Raw genomic sequence first — 18,525 nt, 5'->3', positions numbered from 1 at the left:
AAGAGAAAACTTCGTTTACCCTTACAAATAAATCTCATTGCTTTTTGCTATCGTGAAATGCTTTTAGCTTAGCAGTTAGAAGAAGGGAGGAATGAAGGATTTGGCACACGTGCAGAGGTGTTCAACTCTGGCTTAGCTATCTTTGCATTTAACTTAACGATAATACTTCTGCAGAGTTTAACAGGACTAAGGTTATCCAAACATTAAAGTCTTACGAGTTTCTATAGTGGTGTGTTTTAAAATTCACAAAGATCAGTCTTAATCTTCTGAGGAACAAACATGCGGAAGCCATTACGTCAGCTGCTTTCATATATACATTAACTTTTCCACTTTGTCTTCTGTCTGGGCTTGTTCTGTAGTTGCTTTGGGTGTTTCCTATTTGCAGGCTCACTGAAAATACTAAGTATGTCAAGCCATACCTCAAAAAAAGAAAAGCGGTTTCTTTTTACCTCAGAATCTGTTGCAGAAGGACATTCTGGTAAGTCAAAATACTGACTAAATTTTTGCATTTGTTAATGCTTGCACTGAAGAATGCTGTGTGATGAAAGTTGAGTCCTGTCTCCCGTAATAAAGAAAGAATCAATTAGTTATTGTGATTAGTGTTTTTACTTCCTTGACAAGAATTTGTTTTATTTATGTAATATGCAGTATAGTCTGCTGTAGATGACTTAGAATTTTTACTTGAGAGGAAGAAGCATGGAGGTGTCTTCTACAGTAGACTTAGAGCTGCTAAGTATACTGGACATTGATTGTAATTACAGTTCTGCAGTGAAAAAATGTCTTTCACACCTTTTACTCTGAACTTCTAAGATGTTTGAAATACTAGGAATTGATTTTCATTAGAGCTGCCTTCCAGATACTTCTGTAAATACTAAATATGGCTGTTTTGCCAAACTGCTCTCTTCAGTGCAAGTCTACATATTCTGTAGGTGCTGCAAAAAACCATTGTATTTTTCTGGGACCGACTGCAGCTCTAATTGCTGCTCTTTAAATTCAGGTGTTTTTCACACTACGTTATTTAGACAAACGTGCATCTAGAAGCTGTATTAACTATTAGAGCAGAGAAAGCTCAGGCTTCCATCATAAATAGTAGTGATTTAAATTTATAGTAAGGGCAGCAACATTTATAAATGTTTATTTTAACCTCCAAATGGAGAGGTTTAATGTTAAGACTAAAAGTAACACTACCTTTTCATTTTTTCATAATAAAATAAATGATAAAAAGCCTAAGAGTGAGTACATAAGTTGAACACTGAATAATTGCAAATGGTTTTTCTTGTGTATGTTTGTTCTTAGGAATCCTGTTCCTTATGTGGGAATTGCATAGCGTGAGGCCATTTATTATAGTATCACATGTCTGCTCAGTCCTTTAGTGAACAGCCCAAGAGCTGCAAGACCACTGCAGCATGTAGCATTATATCAAGAATGACTGCAACCACTTGTTTGCTTTTGAACATTATTCTGTATGTTGTAATGGGGCAAGTAACTGAAGGCAGTAAAACTTATCAGTTCTTCCAGGATATGCCATTCCTGCTTGAGTATCAAACCCCATGTTTTGAATCCCTTCCACACTTGCAGGACTTTGTTTTCCTCAGGGCTATTGATTAATAAACTTTGGAATTTGACATTACTGATTCTATGCTGGATTGTAAAAATAATTTCTGGGTCTGAAATTATGACTACTTGATGTTTCTGTCTTTCATCTTGTGCCCTTGGGTCTTCAAACTGTGGTCAGTTTTTATGATGGTACAATATACTTACGTAACTGACCATGTTTCTGATCCCATAAGTAAACATATTAGCAAGAAATTTCAGTAAGGTTAGAGGGCATGTGTCACACCCATCTACAAGAGGGGCCCAAAAGGGGATCCAAGAAACTATGAGGCCATTATTCCTACTTCAAACCCTGTGGAAGTAATGGAGTGAATCTACTTAAAGAATATTATAAGTAAGCAAAGCAAGTGTCTGGGAAGATCCTGCACAACACTATTTAACCACTGTCTCATACTAGCCAAACTGGCAAGATGTAGAGGGGATTTGTGGTCCAGGAAATGGAAATTGGACAACAGACATTACTCAGAGGGCAGTGATCAGTTGTTTTCATGCAGGCTGGCGCAAATGGAATCTGCCAGGGATTCTCAGCCCCATGCTGTAGAATATCTGCAAAAAAGGTCTGGACAATGAAATTACTAATGATGATAAAGTGACCATGCCAGAAGGGAGAGCTGTCTTACAGAGACCTGGACAGGCTGGAAGTGTGGTCAATCAAGAGCTGCATGAAATTTAATAAAGACAAGTTCAAGGTTCTGCATCTGGAATGACATGACCGAAGAATCCAGTACAGGCAGAAACTATCTCTGTGCTCTAATCTAAGCCAGTTTTTAGTTTAGTTTATACCTCAGTTTTATAGTTTAGTTTATACCTCAGTGATGTGGTATTGGAGGCACAAGGATTTGTACATTCAAAGTTACAGGTTGGCATTTTTCATATTTATTTGCTCTTAGAATATCTTGGAAGATACTGGTCTATGGTTCCTGTGCTAATTTCAATGTGAGCCTTGAACTTTGCATTGAATGACATTTTTTTTCTTATTTATTTATTTGTTTATTTTCTCAGAGGCAGACCAAGAGGTTGATGTTAGCCTCCCAGTCTCCTGAGCCTGGAGGCCACGGTGCAGGCAAACTATGATTTAGTTGCCATTATGGAAAATGGTGGGATCACTTCCATGACTGGAGTGGTGCAATGAATGGCTAGAAGCTCTTCAGAAGGGACAGGCAAGGAGAGGTGATGATGTAGCTCTCTGTGTTAGAGTGCTTTGACATTGTTGAGCTTGGGGTTGGGAAGGATAAGGTTGAATCTCTATGGGTAAGAATCAGGGGAGGACTAACGAGGCAGACATCCAGGTGGTGGTCTACTATAGACTGCCTAACCCGGATGAAGAGACAGATGAGGTGTTCTACAAGCAGCTGATAGAAGTTGCATGATCGCCAGCTCTTGAGAACAAGATATACGTTGGAAATACCATACAGTGCAGAAGAAGCAGTCTAGGCAGTTTCTACAGTGTATGGAAGGTAACTTCGTGACACAACTGGCAAGAGAACATACCTGGTGAGGTGCCCCACTAGATCTGCTTTTCACAGGCAGCGAAGGACTCATGAGAGATGTGAAGCTTGGGAGCTGAATTGGGCAGAGTGACCATGAAATTGAAGAGTTCTCATTTCTTGTTTCCTATGCTATGGAATTTGCTTTGGCAGGGAGTTGGACATGGTGATCTTCAGAGGTCCCTTCCAAGTCCTATGGTTCTGTGATTCTGTGATGTTTTGGGGTATAGAATAACTCCGCTCTTATTTTCTAATTTAATTCAGATGCTTGCTTGCTTCCAGAGTAGATTAAAAGCAAAAAGTAATTTAAGGAGTGCATTCAATTATGTTCCTTCATTACTTTGTCTTTGGGCCCTCTAGTTTACCAGAACATGTAATGTTATTCTCACTTGAAAAGTTATTTCAGACTGATAATTGAATAGATAATTCTATAAGTTCTTGCTAACAATAAAGATATCCGGTTCACTGATATAATACTGTAGATCCAGATGCGTAGCTGTACTGCTGAAGGTATTTTTTAATGATAGTGGGTCAAGATTAATGAATATTCCTCACACTGATTCGGCAGACATGTAATATTTTAAATGTGAACTTCTTCAGAAGTAACATAATTTGCTTTTTTTCTGGTTCAGTTACCCCAAGGAGACAAGAATCTCAATTTGTCCCTTAATCTATTCAATTAATTTAAACGACACAGTTGTCCTAGTAAAAAGAAAATTACGGCACATTCAGATTTTACTTCTTTATTAAGTAGTAGGTACTATAGGCAGAGCAGGTAAAAACATTTTTCACCACTGCTTTCTAAACTCAAACAAACTGGATAGCTGTGCATAATTGCTAGAGTGGGCTTCAATCTAAAACACCTTTTTGTAGTGTCCCTTAAAAAATGTAAATACATGAGATCTCAGAAGCCCTCACTAGAGGTAGTGAAGAGATAGATGATATCCTAAATGCAAATCTCTAACAGTTACTAGCGTGCAGTATAGGGATTAAGAACTACTGAAAGAGCATATGTTAAATATGTATTCGGGAGATACTTTGTACACCTTCTCCTGAAATGAATATTCCAGAATGCCTTCATGAGCTTTGTCTTTGTGCCCTCACTTGGCAGGCTTTTTGTCCTTGCAGATGACAGTAATATGTTTGTTTGGATTAATCTGAGGAGAAGTGTGAAAACAGGATAGGACAGATTCAGACTTTTAAGTTGCTGAAATTGCCTCTTGGCAGATGCTCAGTAAACAGTGACCTATTGGCTACTGGACATTAAATATTGTTAAGAAATCACTTTTCAGTTTTTACCACAAAATAGAAATGTTGCATCTTTATTTCTGTCTTCTAGACAAAATGTGTGATCAGATAAGTGATGCTGTTCTAGATGCTCATCTCAGTATTGATCCAGATGCCAAGGTTGCCTGTGGTAAGTACAATGCGGACATAAAAACAGATTAATGAAGTGCAATAACTAATCCATGCTGCTAAAAATGTCCTGTCAAAATTCTTACAGTGGTTGGCTGGCAGCCCTTTCTTCCTCAGTTAGCCAATGGCCAGCACTGACATACTATGGGGAGAAGGGAGAGCAGAAGACTGCAAGACATAACCAGGAAAAAGAATACAGAGTATTTCACTACAAATTAAAAATGATAAAATGTAGAAAATTGCAAAATCAGTATTCTGCTTCCTCTCTGATGAAGTGAAGCTAAATGGTTTCATGAGAGTAAAAGATCCTTCCCAATGCATCCAACAAATCAGAGAGAAACTTTGCTAATTACAAACCATGACAGTAAAAAAGAGAAAATGGAAATTTCTGGCTAGTAGTTAAGTTCAAAATGCTGTTTTGGGGAGGCCTAAACATTTAAAAAATCCATCCCATCTTGAAGAGCTCCAAACTGTATAAGGTAAACTTCTCTCGGATAGAGCAGATGGCGGTGTTGCTGGGGCTCAGGTATTTGCTGCTGGTAGAATGCAGTTCCTGAGCCACATTTTCTTTTGGTTGCATTACATTTTGGTCAGAATGAAAAGCAATCAATCAAATTTAGCAAGATGAACCATTCCTATTCTGATTCTATAACAGCATCTTCATGCTGTGAAGGCTTTCATCATTATCAAGCTTTGCTGGGCTGCAATGGGCCTAGAAGAATTTGTAGGGAGTACCGATGATGAGCAGGGCCTTATTTTGCCATTTCTCAGCCCCAAGATCCACAGCTTCGTGTTCTACCAGTAAGGTTTTCCTTTTAGGTAGGGATCACATAGAATGAGCTGAAAGTGGTTCTCCTCGCACCTGAAATACAAGGTCTCTTCTCCCAGCAGAGGAATCATAGTACAATACATGTCTCACATGCATAAGTGGTCTGCTACAGTGAGGAAGATGGGAGAATGATTGCTGGTCAATGAGCACAGAACTGAGTGTGAAAACAATGGTACCAGAATACTCTGTGCTGTTGTGGTATCAAAAGGTTTGATGCACTGTATTCATTCAGGGCTACTGTATTATCATGGACTATTGCTGGAGACCACCATGCTCTGGTTGTGGTGTCATCCACAGATACCATGTGAGATATATATGGCTTGGTAGTTCAGTACAGTTCATTATTCTTCTTGCAAACAGAGAAAGGTTGCCCTGTACTACATTCTTAACTGCATGTATGGATTACCTAACCTAAACTGTCAATTAAAGTTAGCTTGATCACCTTCCTGTGATAACTGCAGTCCATGGCTGTACAGTTTTATAACACTGCCATGCAATGTCTGTCAGTGAATAGTTTAGACTACTTTTCTACATTCCTTAAGGGAGGATTGAATGGGATGTGAAATAAAGCTACATAATTGTAGATTGTATTGCTGTGGCGAGCATGTTGTGATTGATTGCTATACGTTTAACACCACATGGAGAAGATATCCCTGTTTACTGCAGAGGAATTGGACTAGGAGACCTTTAAGGGTTCTTTCCAACTGAACTGATTCTGTGAAATCTGAAGGCCACAATGATGCCTGGAATATGAAATGATTCTGCATAGTATTGGTAATGTAGTTGTGGAGCTTCCCACTTCGGGCTGCTGTAGATGCTAGAAGTTTTTTTGGTTTCCAAGGGCAACTGGGAGAATTAGTGTAGCAGAAATCTGTCAAGGATTAGTAATGCTATCTGTTAATAGGTTATGTCCCTCTAGCTTCAGAAGGTCCCTGAGATGAAATTGGTGGAGACCAGGAAAACATGGAAACCTGTCCTTACAGATGTTTGCTGCTGACTACTGTGGAGATAGGATAATTGCGTTGAATGAACCCACCTTGAAGTGATTTTTATGTTAGTGTCAGTTGAAGAGGAGAGTAATGGCACACAGATATATGCTTAAGCTAAGGCATTTCTCTGAGTTTGTACAGTAAATTCCTTCCTTCCTTCCTTCCTTCCTTCCTTCCTTCCTTCCTTCCTTCCTTCCTTCCTTCCTTCCCTCCTTCCTTCCTTTCCTTCCTTCCTCTTCCTTCCTTCCTTCCTTCCTTCCTTCCTTCCCTTTCTTCCTTCCTTCCTTCCTTCTTCCTTCCTTTCCTTCCTTCCTTCCTTTCCTTCCTTTCCTCCTTCCTTCCCATTCCTCCCTTCCTTTCCTTCCTTCCTTCCTTCCTTCCTTCCTTCCTTCCTTCCTTCCTTCCTTCCTTTCTTCCCTTCCTTCCTTTCCTTCCCTTTCCTCCTTTCCTTCCTTCCTTCCTTCCTTCCTTCCTTCCTTCCTTCCTCTCTCTCTCTCTCTCTCTCTCTCTTTCTTACCTTCTTCCCTCTTTCCTTCTCCTCCTTTCTCTATCCTTCTCTCTCTCTTTTTTTTTTTTCCTTGCAGAATGTGTGGCGAAAACTGGAATGATTTTGCTTTGTGGAGAGATCACATCCCGGGCTATTGTAGATTACCAACAAATAGTAAGAGAGACCCTTAAGAGGATAGGGTATGATGACTCTTCTAAAGGTGAGTGAGATCCTTTTTTCATGCATTGTTGGATCTGCTCTGCATGTAGCCAAAGTCTCGTTTTTATGATCTGCTTAACAATGAAACAAAATATGTGTCCAGACCTAAAAGGAAACTGCACAGATGTCAGTACATATATTTGTGCTGATGCTGAAGAAGCTACTTGAAGGTAGTATATTCATAAAACACTCATTCTTCAAAATACTATCTGCTCCTTTCTCCTCTGATGCAGAAAAGCTAGTGTTTACTCAATTATCCAAAAGTAGTTACCTCACAGGTCTATATAGTAAAAGCTTAAACCTCAATGATCCTTGTCCGTGGGGTGAGTAATCCCACAAAAGTTGAATTTAATCCCCTAGGGAATTCTTTATGACTTCATAAAATATTTTCCTGTGGTAGCTTCATTTCAGCAATTTAACCCCTACACAAATACTTTCTTTCAGTCTTCCCTTTTCATTTATTACTTGCATAGTTTTTCTCCAATTCTAGAACCTGTAGCAAAAACAACAACAAAAGAGTAACAATTTCTGATAACATTTTCCACATATGATCTGAACCCTAGGTGTCTGTATATAAGCACTATCACAAGCTTTTGTGGGGCAGCTAGGGTTACACTTGACCTTTCCGCTTAAAGAGTTCGTTTCAACTGCAGTTTGCCCAGCTCATAATACTGTAAAAACAATAGACTAATATTGTCTGCTTTTGTTAGCAGTACAAAGCCATGATGGTATAGGAAAGTTGCATACTTTGATTTATTGAAGTCTTAGCCAAGGTAACTAGATAATCCCCAAAAGCTTCTTTAGTGGATAGTAAACTCTCAAGAATATATGACCTCACTTCCCCAAATATCCTTCACCAGGACTGGACCATAAGACTTGTACAGTTCTAGTGGCCTTGGAGCAACAGTGTAAAGAGATCAAGCATGCTGTCTCCCATGGCAAGAGTGATGATGACATTGGAGCAGGGGATCAGGTAATGGGATTTTATTCTAGACACTGAAATAGAGCATACACACAAACAGATTTGTGCTGGACCAGACACTTTCCCTTATGAACGCTGCAGAAATTAAAGTGTAAGAGCTAATGCCAATTACTTTGTATTCTCTTAATCATCAGAAATGCAAATAAATAAATAAATAAATAAACAGAACAAACAAGAAAAAGACCACTAAAACCAACCAAAACCATAATCTGCCAAAACTAAAGCAAACCAGCCAACCACACAAGAACAATAAATGACACAGCCGTCACTAGCTTCACTGGCTTTTCCTGTGACCAGTGGCGCTACTGGTTAGAGCTACAATTAAGCTTTTGGCCAGTAGATGGCAGTGCTGGTCTTTCAAGTCTTGCAGCAAGCCCGGATTTGCTTCTCAGGCTGCGTTATTTCAGTTGTCATGGATGGGGTGAAGGTAGGCCAGACTTTATGAGCATCATGTCTGTTAAGCCCTTGCAGTGAATTCTTGTGGATGCTTCAGTCACTCTTGGGAACCAGACTCTTCTGTAACTCTCATTCTCGTGCAATTCAGATACATTAAGTGTCATTTCAGGCTGGTTATGCATCCAAGTAACTCTGCAAGTTACTGCTATCTGTTTCTAGGTTTGGTTGGTTTTAAAGTACTTTGTAGCAAAGACAGGTGCAGAAACAAGAAGAGGACCTGGAAATGGGTGGCTTAATTCCCTGTATTTCAATGCAGGGTCTAATGTTTGGCTATGCTACTGATGAAACTGAGGAATGCATGCCCTTAACAATCCTCCTGGCACACAAGCTCACTGCAAGGATAAAGGACCTGGAACGGAATGGAACCTGGCCCTGGGTTAGACCAGACGGAAAAACACAGGTTTGTAAATAAATGCATAGATATTTGTTTACAAACTTTCACAGTGAATAAGAACAGGAGTCACTTACCCTGTCTGCTACTAAACTGGAACATAGATATATGTGACATTTAAATAATGCATATATATACATACATATTTTAAAAATGATAGTGTCATTTTCATGTTCCAAGGCGAGGTGGATTTCATTGTGCGCTTTTTTGTGTAACACACATGCAATGTTTAATCTGTTCTGACATTGTCTTTACAGTTTTCTTCAAATTAATATCTTTTCCCTCTGGAGATTAGGAAGGTTAACAAATTACAAACAAGTTTTGTTTGTTTGTTTATTTTTGTTTTTATTTCTTGCATAAACACCTATGTTCCATTCAAAGAGTAGCAAAGAATACAGATCAACATATCTTCAACCACAGTTACACATTTCTACATGGTTCTTCAACTTTGAGGCCTCACTAGTTGAAGTTATGTTAACATACAAAATGGAATGAGTTCAGCTTCTGCCAGGAACAACCCCAGGCATCTGCATGGTTCTTTTTTATTTTATTTTTTTATCTAGGTGGAAATACAGGTAATATGCATTACTTTTTGTTGTGGTGCTTTAGCACTTTCTACATTCTTTTCCTACAGTGATACTAAATACCGGCAATAACATACTGTTTTTCTTCCCCTTTCTCTTCACTTATTATTATTATTATTAATATACTAATAAATAATAATAATAATAATAATAATAATAATAATAATAATTTTGCTGTAGAAAAGAACTATGAAGTTCTTTCCAAAGTTTCAGACTAGTGTTCCACATGAAGAAGTGTTCTCTAGGGGCACTCCTGCCTTTGATTCAGTACCTTTTTTTCTTTCCAGGTCACTATGGAATACAAGGAGAGTGATGGAGCAGTGGAACCCATCCGAGTGCATACAGTTGTGATCTCAGTACATCATGCCCCAGATGTACCTTTACAACACATACAGAAGGAGCTAATGGAGAAAGTTGTTAAAGAAGTCATTCCAGAGAAGTATCTCGATGAAGGCACAATTTATCATCTCCTTCCAAGTGAGAAGTTTGTAGAAGGTGGTCCTAAGGTATGGTACTTTAAAAGTAGACAAGATAAAGTGACTTGGATTCAGAGAGCCTGAACAAACCTTGCCATGTGTTTCTAAATGTTCTCCTGCAGTTGTATACTTCTAATGAATAAAGTATAAATGTTTTTAAGGAATCTTCAGTCACTGCTACTGAAGTTTTTGTACTGGACAGCTTGCATTGAAACTGAGCTTTATGTGCTTGGAAAACTAAATGTAAAAATCTGCGTATTGGTCCCAGAAGGTAATTTTAAATGACTGAAAGTCAGCATTTAAGATACATGTTAAAATATCTGACAAGAAGTTTATCTGTGCTTTCACAGTAAAACAAATGAACAAACACACACAAAAACAAGGAAATGAACAAAAGGACCCAGAAATAACAACACTTTCTATATTTTTTTATATTTTGCTTTTTTTTCCCTTTCTTTTCATTCCATGTTTCTCTTCCGCTTTCTCCCTTTCAAATGCTGTGTGCTTCATATTTTCCACATCTGAATTATTCAGAAAAGCTGCACAAGTAAAAACAGATATGCTGAACATTAAGTTGTATTTGTGGAAAATACGACAAAACAAGACCATGCCCAATAACTTAGTATGGAATAGATAGACTGTTGTGTTTCATGAGTAATCAATTACCTGTTCTGCAGAGTGATGCTGGTCTGACTGGCAGGAAGATCATTGTTGATACCTATGGAGGTTGGGGAGCCCATGGTGGAGGTGCTTTCTCTGGAAAAGACCCTTCCAAAGTTGATCGTTCTGCCGCATACGCAGCTCGATGGGTAGCAAAGTCTCTGGTGAAAGCTGGTCTCTGTAAAAGAGTATTAATCCAGGTAAGAGCAACTGTGAAATTAATATAGCACCACAGACAATCTGTCCCTTGTGTGGCCATTCCCTCAGAGTACATGCTTGCAATCTCAGTCCCACTCTAGTCTAAGAATTAGATGTTTTGTACTAGAATGGGTCATTCCACAGGATAAGTATTAAGGGGTCAGTCCTATTAGAGAAGCCAAGATACAGGCCAGGAAGCACCTGGAATGAGGAGTGTTCTTAATAATGTTCTTTCTCCAGCTGTGTTGCTGCCTCTGCTCCCAGTACCACTTTGCATTGTCACTGCTTTTACTTCAGCAGCTCAGCTGATGCTCTGCATATTCCATGGGAATGGATATTCCCAGCACTTCAAACTGGGCTGTACTGCACATCACAGTTATGTTATCAGTGTCTAGACATGGTAATCTGCACTTCTGAGTAGCCAAATTATTTGTATCTTAAAGCACACAAAGCTACATTTGAAAATACCCTAAAGTTACCATGAGTTCTCTATTGTGGATTCTGCTATGGTCTCTAAAAACAAAATTCAATCATATGATTATTTGTTTCTAAAGGCTTTAAACAAGAAGAACTTTCATCATCAGAAGAAAAGCATTTCCTTTTTTGGGTGTGAATTCTTGGGACTCCTAAGTCTCAGCAGCTGGAAGAGGGGTTTTATTGACACTTAGACAGTTCTGCTATTGGTTGGAATCCAAACCGAAGCTAAAGCATTAAGATTTGTCTAGGCATTTTGTAATATTTATATATGTATTTATTCCAAGTAGCTGCCCCATAGTAGCTTTAACTCAGTGCAGCAAGTTAGGATGTTGAAATGTAGAAGTGATCCTGCTGCTATTTTTCTGGAGAAAGGTGTTTAAGAAGCATACAGGTCAGAGGAGAAGTCCTCTGAATGTGCTTAAAATCAGTGACATAACACCAGACATCTCAGTTAGGAACAGGAGCCCTTGCTTTAGATGTGTATGTGTTTGATATTTGATCAAACTTAAAGTGTGCAGTAAAGCAAATTAAGGGCAGGCAGAGTAGGGAGAGCACAGATAGTGATAGTTAGAAAATCACTTTGGTTTATTTATTTAGTTGTTTTCCCTGAGGGGACTGAAGACATCTGACTTCCTGGTATGCTCATTTTTAGTAGTATTTTGGAACACATGCACCATTTTTTTAATTCTTCATTCAGATGGGAATGTTGTTGTTTCATAACTCTGAGAGATCCTCCTTAAATTCCCAAGCCTAACTTTAGATATGGCAAGACTAATTTTGTTAACAGCAAACTTGGAGGGGTCAGATATTAACAGTGAAAGTAAGAAAGGAGGAGAGAAAGAATGAGAGCAAAAGAGCAAAGGTCTTGTAAAGTCACTGGAGTCTGGATTAAAGACAATGAAAAGAAAAGCGTATCAAGGGGAAATACAGACATGTTTTCAGCCCAGTTGTGACTGTATGCTATGGAAAGATCTTGCTGGTCTTCAGATTGTCTGAAGATGAGCTGGCTTTGCTATGGACATTGCTTTCTTGCTAGCCAGGCTGTAATACCAAAAAGTCAAAATTCATAATGGTGGGAACTACAGACTGATCAGCTGGATAATATCACAAATATTACATATGTTTTATTTAGTGTGACATAAACATATTGGCTTATTTGCTAATGAAAAAGAAACCTGGCTTTACTCCTAACATTAGTCTTAATTAAAAGGACAAATAGCAGAAACATATTCCCTAGCTTTATGTATGTAAAAGTACATACAAACTTCCCTTGATAAATAAGATGGCCATTTCCTTTCTCTGAGGCAAAATGTAGGAGGGAGTGTTTTAACTGCATCTGGGTTATATGCATGTCTTCTACAGCTATCGTATGCTATTGGTCTGAGTCATCCTCTTGCGATCTCAGTGTTTCATTATGGAACCTCAGACAGATCTGAAGAAGAGCTGCTTGAGATTGTACAGAAAAACTTTGATCTACGCCTTGGAGCTATAATAAGGTTTGTGTGCTGTATTTGCTGAAAGAAATCATATTCCTAACATTCTTTTAACAGGTTAATATTACAGTTTCTGGCTCCTAACCTCCCCAAAATCACCTTCATCATATGTCTAATATTGCTGTAATTTCTGTTGTTGCCCCTCCTACACACTCAGTGTGATATACAAAGGCCAGTTCTTAAATCTGGTCACAATATGTACTGAGTAAGACTTGTGTCAATTATTTAATGTTACATCTCCCAGTAACTGTGGTAGTGTGTTGTGTAGCAGCTTATTAGCCAGGTGATAACATGCTTGATAAAGTAGAATTAAGATTTAATATTAGATGTAGATGGGCTTTTCAAACAGTCTGCTTAAAGGGCGTGTAAGCCTCCCAGCCACAGATTTATCTGGAAGGCATCAGAAAGACTGGCTTTTACTGAAGAAAATTCAGTACAGTCTCCCTGCCTTTAATCTTTAGACGGTATCAGTTTGTGAGACAGTCGCCACAAGATGGCAAGATTCTGTTGTCCTCACTTCACAAACAGTCCCTTTGAAATGAGTGGGATGTTTTAGCATTTGCTGCTGCTTTTCTAAGAATACTGGCCATTAGCCCAGAAGAGAAAATAACACTTTTAAGTTACTAGCTTTTTCAGGCCTGCATTCTGCATCAGAAAATCTGAGCAACAAAACCTTGTCACTAGTTGTCATACATACATAGCCTGCTTGAAGTCAACTGAATTTGATTTAAAAGGAACACAGATTTCTTAAATGCTTTTTTAAGCCTTCATAAGAGATTGAAATATCTTGTGTTAAAAAAAAAATAAAATAAAATTTAAAAAGCCCACCATGAAATGGGCTGTCTTAAAGTGAAAATTTCGATGTGTTCAGAAGCATGAGTCATTAAGGCTATCATATAGACACTGAGGACAAGGAAACCCCCTGCAGCTAACCCAGCCATACGCCTTTCTGTAATATTTCTGGGCCTGAGCAAGCCGGTGTTTTAGACAGATATTAGTCCTTATGCTTAGAGAAGCATGGGAATCATCCTGTTCTTTCAGATAAAGGGCCGGAAGAGGGAAGTAGATTCAGCATCTGTATTTTCCAGCATATGAATTAACCTCCATCCAGTGTAGCTGTAATTTGATCTTAATATTTTTTATGTGTTTGTTCTTTTCCTGATTAACTCATGATTCTTTAGGTGAACCCTTAGGAGGTAGAGGTTGTTGCAAGTTCGCAGTCAGTCTTCCACGGAACTCATGCTAGAGGTTCCACTTCTCAGTCCTGAAAAGCTTCTGAATCTCCCCATTGATTTTCACCTCTTTTTCTTTTTTTCCTATTAAGGAAGCTACCACACTGTAAATTCATACCTTATTAAGCTTCATAAAATTCAGCATTGGAGCTTAAGTCTAAGTTAGGTACCAGCAGAGTCTGGGAAACAGGGAACCACTCAGACACTTTCAGCAATGCTAGTTAAACGTTAACATATATGCACATTTGTTTGAGTGAACCTTAAATGATTTGTTTCTCTTTTCCATCTGGAGCTATTCCTATCATTTTAGTCTATATATTCTATAGGAATCTTTACTGTATTTCATTCCAAGGGGAAAAATGTCAACATCTGAATGACCAGGGGGGTTCTTTTGTTCATTGAAATGAGAGCCAGCTCTCAGAATCAAGCAGTACTAACACGTTTTTCTGGATTGGCCAACCTTTTGCACTTCATTTTAGAACTTTCCCGAACATATAAAGTGACAATAGAGCTAACTTTCCAACCCTCCCCCCTCCCCCCAGATATTCTGAGATAATGAAAAGCATTTTAGCAACTCAAGTTGCTAGGCAACATTTTCTAAGTGTTAACAGCTTAGAGCTCCTCCTTGCTTTTGTAATTATGTTAGTTCATCACCTTCAGTAGCTATCAGACACTTTCCTTGATTGAATATGTTCAAAAAATCTACATTTTTATAGTACATTTTCCTAGCCCTAAAGTGGTGAAAACAATAGAAAAGGAGAAGAAAGCAAAGGAAAACAAGAATACTCTGTAGTGAATATTTCCATGTTAAACTTTACCCCATGACCTTCAAAGTTATTTAAACAGTGCTGGTTATCTGTTCTGAGCAGCAAAGCATCAAAATACTTTATGCTGCCTTACTTTTCCTCCAGTCAGAGCACATATTTTGATGGCTTTTCTATTAGGGTCAAGTACAAATGTCTGCATTAGCTCCTGGAGCATGTGATCATATCACAGAAAATGTTATTTGAAACAAGACTTAGCTGCTGTACATCATGAGATCAACAAAATGATCCCTCAAGTGTGAGAATATATAATATCTTCACCATCTGAAGTAGATTAGCTATGCTGATAGTATATGTTCTTCTTTCCTTACTCTGCTATGCCTAATACAGTTTTCAAGGTGTGAACAATCTATTTTAAACATGCTTTCAAAAATAATTAAATACAATAGTAAATATAAGAAAGCACAGATAGAATAAAATGTATCAGGCCTTGTCTAAAATAAAGATAAACATCTGTGTGGATACTTGTGACTAACTATTTAGCATAGCTGCAATCTGCTACATAGTGCAGACTGAAAAGCAATAATCATGACAATCAACCCTATTCTAATCATTTCATGCATCTTTGCTTCTTTTGAGATCACCATTGTCTCTATAGCGCAGTAGCATCAGAAAATATGCTGTAGTACACTTAAAATAACACAGAACACATTAATGCTAGCACAATTGCACCTAAACTTTATTCTGAATGCAGTGCTTCTGCACCATAAAGTTTAAAAAGCCTTATTAATTTGACTTTGATAGATCTGAGGAAAGCTGACTGTAATCACTCTAAATTGAAGCCATCATCTTACTACTTTTGCTGCTATAAATGTGTGTGGTTGCGCAAGGAAACAACAACTAACTCATCTTTCTTCCAGGGATAATGCTAATTGTCCCTCTGATACATAGCAAAACACATTGGAATATATATTTTTTTCTTTTCATTTAGGGAGCTGGATTTGAAGAGGCCAATCTATCAAAAAACAGCATGCTATGGGCACTTTGGGAGAGAAGAATTTACATGGGAAATACCCAAAAAGCTTGTTTACTAAGCTTTTTGGAATGCTTCAGATCACTGACAGGTGGTTTAACAATCAGGTACCACTCCAAGCTGTTCATATAAAGACTGCACCTCCTTTTGTTTCACAATGACACCCCGTAGCTAATAGATGTGCTAAAAATCGTAAGTATTCAAATTCTAACTTTCATAGGGGCCCTGTGCTTCAAATGCATGCAGCTCTGTCTAACATAGTCCAGCTTTGTCTTTGGTAACATGACCAATTTAGGCCTTCGGCTGTGACCAGAATTTAAGTGCACAGATGATTATGGGAAATAAAGTCAGCGCAGTACTGCCAGGGAAGCTGGCTGCTGCTTACCCAGTTAACTTTGTGTTGAAGTGGGTGAGGTACCTTCCAACAGCCCTCTGCAAAAGGAAAACAGCAATAGATCTGCTTGTCTTAATGCTTTGAGCAGTGACTTCTACAACTACCGTTTCCTTTGGTACAGGTGAGTTAGTAGAAATACTTATTTCAGAACACAGTCACCTTAATTCTCAATGAAGTAAGATCTGAGTTAGTGTTGTATTTGCTTGGAATGTGGTGATTTTGTAATCAGCTTTGAGTGTTGTAATTCTTTTACTTGTTTATTGTTACTCCTTTAAAACTGCAGTTTTCCATGTCTGTGTGAGCTGGAAATGATTTGGTTAAGTTTCACTGAGCCACTGAATGAAATATGGAGGCTTTTTGTAAAAACTAATTGGAGGGCATTACCTTCTTTCGAATTCTCTAGCTGGAAGCACAAATTGAAGAAAAAAATCAAAGACATTCAGGTTTTTTTTTTAAGTACTGGAAAATATGAAAGGTCTCATGCACAGGAAGCTGTACTACATGTCTAATCTCCACGTCTTCTATCCAAATATTTTAGCAGATTTTCTAATAACTATTTACATGTGGTGGCTAATTTGCCCAGTGTAGAATTGTTTTGTTTAAAGCAAACAGAAAAGATGCTACACCTCTGCTAAATTTTGTTGTGCTTAATACAATACCAAAGACGAAGCAATTGCTCCACAAAATCAATGAACATCTTTTCAAATGTTCCCATTATCATTCTAGAAATGAATTACTTAAACTGTGGCTTCAGAAATGAAAAATGATGCCCAGAGCAGACATGAGCAGCAAGACTGCTGAAAATTTAGCTAAATTAAAATGTTGCCTATGTGGAAGAATAAATTAAAATATTTTTATTTCCAAATGTTGCAACTGCTGCTTTATTATACATTGTTAATTTAGTATCAAATAAGCAGGCTCTTCTTTGAAATTCATGGCTACAATATATTGTGTAAATCTCTCAAAATATAGTGGCTCATAATCTATGTAAGAAATAAACTATAATTACACACCAGAAACACATAATAGTTTGTGCATTGTATTTTATGACTTCATACAGAGAAGCAAGCTGTATGGATATTCTGCTAATAAAGTTGCATGAATTAAAAACCATGTTATAGTAAAATTATTTGTGTATAACACTCATTATGACATGTAGAGGCATTAGTTGCTGTTCTAGGGAAAAAATAAATAATTAATTTAGATGTGCGCTTCCAAAATCTAATGGCTCTCATGAGTGTCCCTGAGGCAGAATTAAATCTAAAGCTTTCAAATGGGCATAGTTTCACTCAAACTTAGACAAGCCAATTACAGAATGAAACAGAAGTGCCAACTCAGCTGTGAAGGTGCCTATCTTTCTGGTCTCATAAGAGATAAGGAATCTCTGCGGGCAAAATTAAGACATTAATACTAAGAAAGGTCAAAACCTGTTCTGTTTGCTTTGTGTTGGAGTCAGCTTAATGAGTCATGCTTTCAGAGTATATCACAAGAGCTGCTGCATCAAAAAATACAAACATAGAAATATTTAATCTTCCTTCTAAGAAGTACTTCTGAAATGGATTTTCAGGCTGTGCTGAGCCTAATAAATCCTATCCAGGGCCACACACGCATTATGCATCTCATTTTGCTAGCTGTATTATGCTTAAATGCTACAGAAAGATGCAAAATGGAATGCTAATTCATTACTCTTCAATACATTTAATTCCTAATGAGCTGAAAGCAATTACTGATATGGAAATAGAAGTGCATATCATTACTAAGTGCTAGTAAACAGAAAAAACTTGTCATTTAATAGTACCTCAATTTATAGCTCTCCACTGCCTTGACTTTATCATGCAAAAGGAAATCTCTTCTTTACTGCCCTCCCCACCCAGGATTTTTTGTCTAAGTACTCTTGGCTTATTCTGGGTGAGGCTGTAGAAGGAAGAGGAGTGGATAACAGTAAAAATGGGAAGACCAGAGCATAACTTTCTCATCAGGTTCTCAACAATCCTGCAGCAGTCTGTGCTGGATGCAAGGAAGGAAGGAAGGAAGGAACAAAGGAAGGAAGGAAAGAGAGGAAAGAAAGGAAGGAAGAAGGAAGGGAGGAAGGGAGGAAGGAAAAGAAAAAAGCTCAGCTTCATTGCTGCAGAGAGTTTCAATCAGTTGCATATATTTCAAACCCTATCCCACTTAGTGGTCTGCTTGATAATAGAAAGATGAGGTGAATAGAAAGATGGGAAGTAACTTTTCCAAATGTTGCATTCTTGCTTCTTATCCTACATTTTTTTTTTCCCTTATAATTCCTTTATATGCAACATGGTTACTTTCCCGCAATCATTCTTATAACAAACTCCCAGTGTAG

The 18,525-nt window shown here is 38.0% G+C and overlaps 1 protein-coding gene across 1 annotated transcript; it reads left to right on the top strand.

Annotated features, from left to right (window-relative positions):
- Positions 1-327: 327 nt before the first annotated feature.
- LOC107306415 (S-adenosylmethionine synthase-like) lies at positions 328-17,328 on the top strand. The gene is made up of 9 exons (XM_015849559.2): positions 328-478; positions 4,441-4,518; positions 6,920-7,042; positions 7,902-8,014; positions 8,736-8,879; positions 9,742-9,960; positions 10,608-10,790; positions 12,628-12,761; positions 15,746-17,328. The coding sequence occupies exons 1-9, from the start codon at positions 406-408 to the stop codon at positions 15,846-15,848; spliced, it is 1,170 nt and encodes a 389-aa protein (XP_015705045.1). The 5' UTR covers positions 328-405; the 3' UTR covers positions 15,849-17,328.
- Positions 17,329-18,525: the final 1,197 nt, after the last annotated feature.

The sequence above is a fragment of the Coturnix japonica genome, chromosome Z (assembly GCF_001577835.2).
Source record: "Coturnix japonica isolate 7356 chromosome Z, Coturnix japonica 2.1, whole genome shotgun sequence".
Taxonomy (NCBI): domain Eukaryota; kingdom Metazoa; phylum Chordata; class Aves; order Galliformes; family Phasianidae; genus Coturnix; species Coturnix japonica.
The sequence above is the reverse complement of the archived record's forward strand: the minus strand, read 5'-3'. Positions and strand labels throughout refer to the sequence as shown.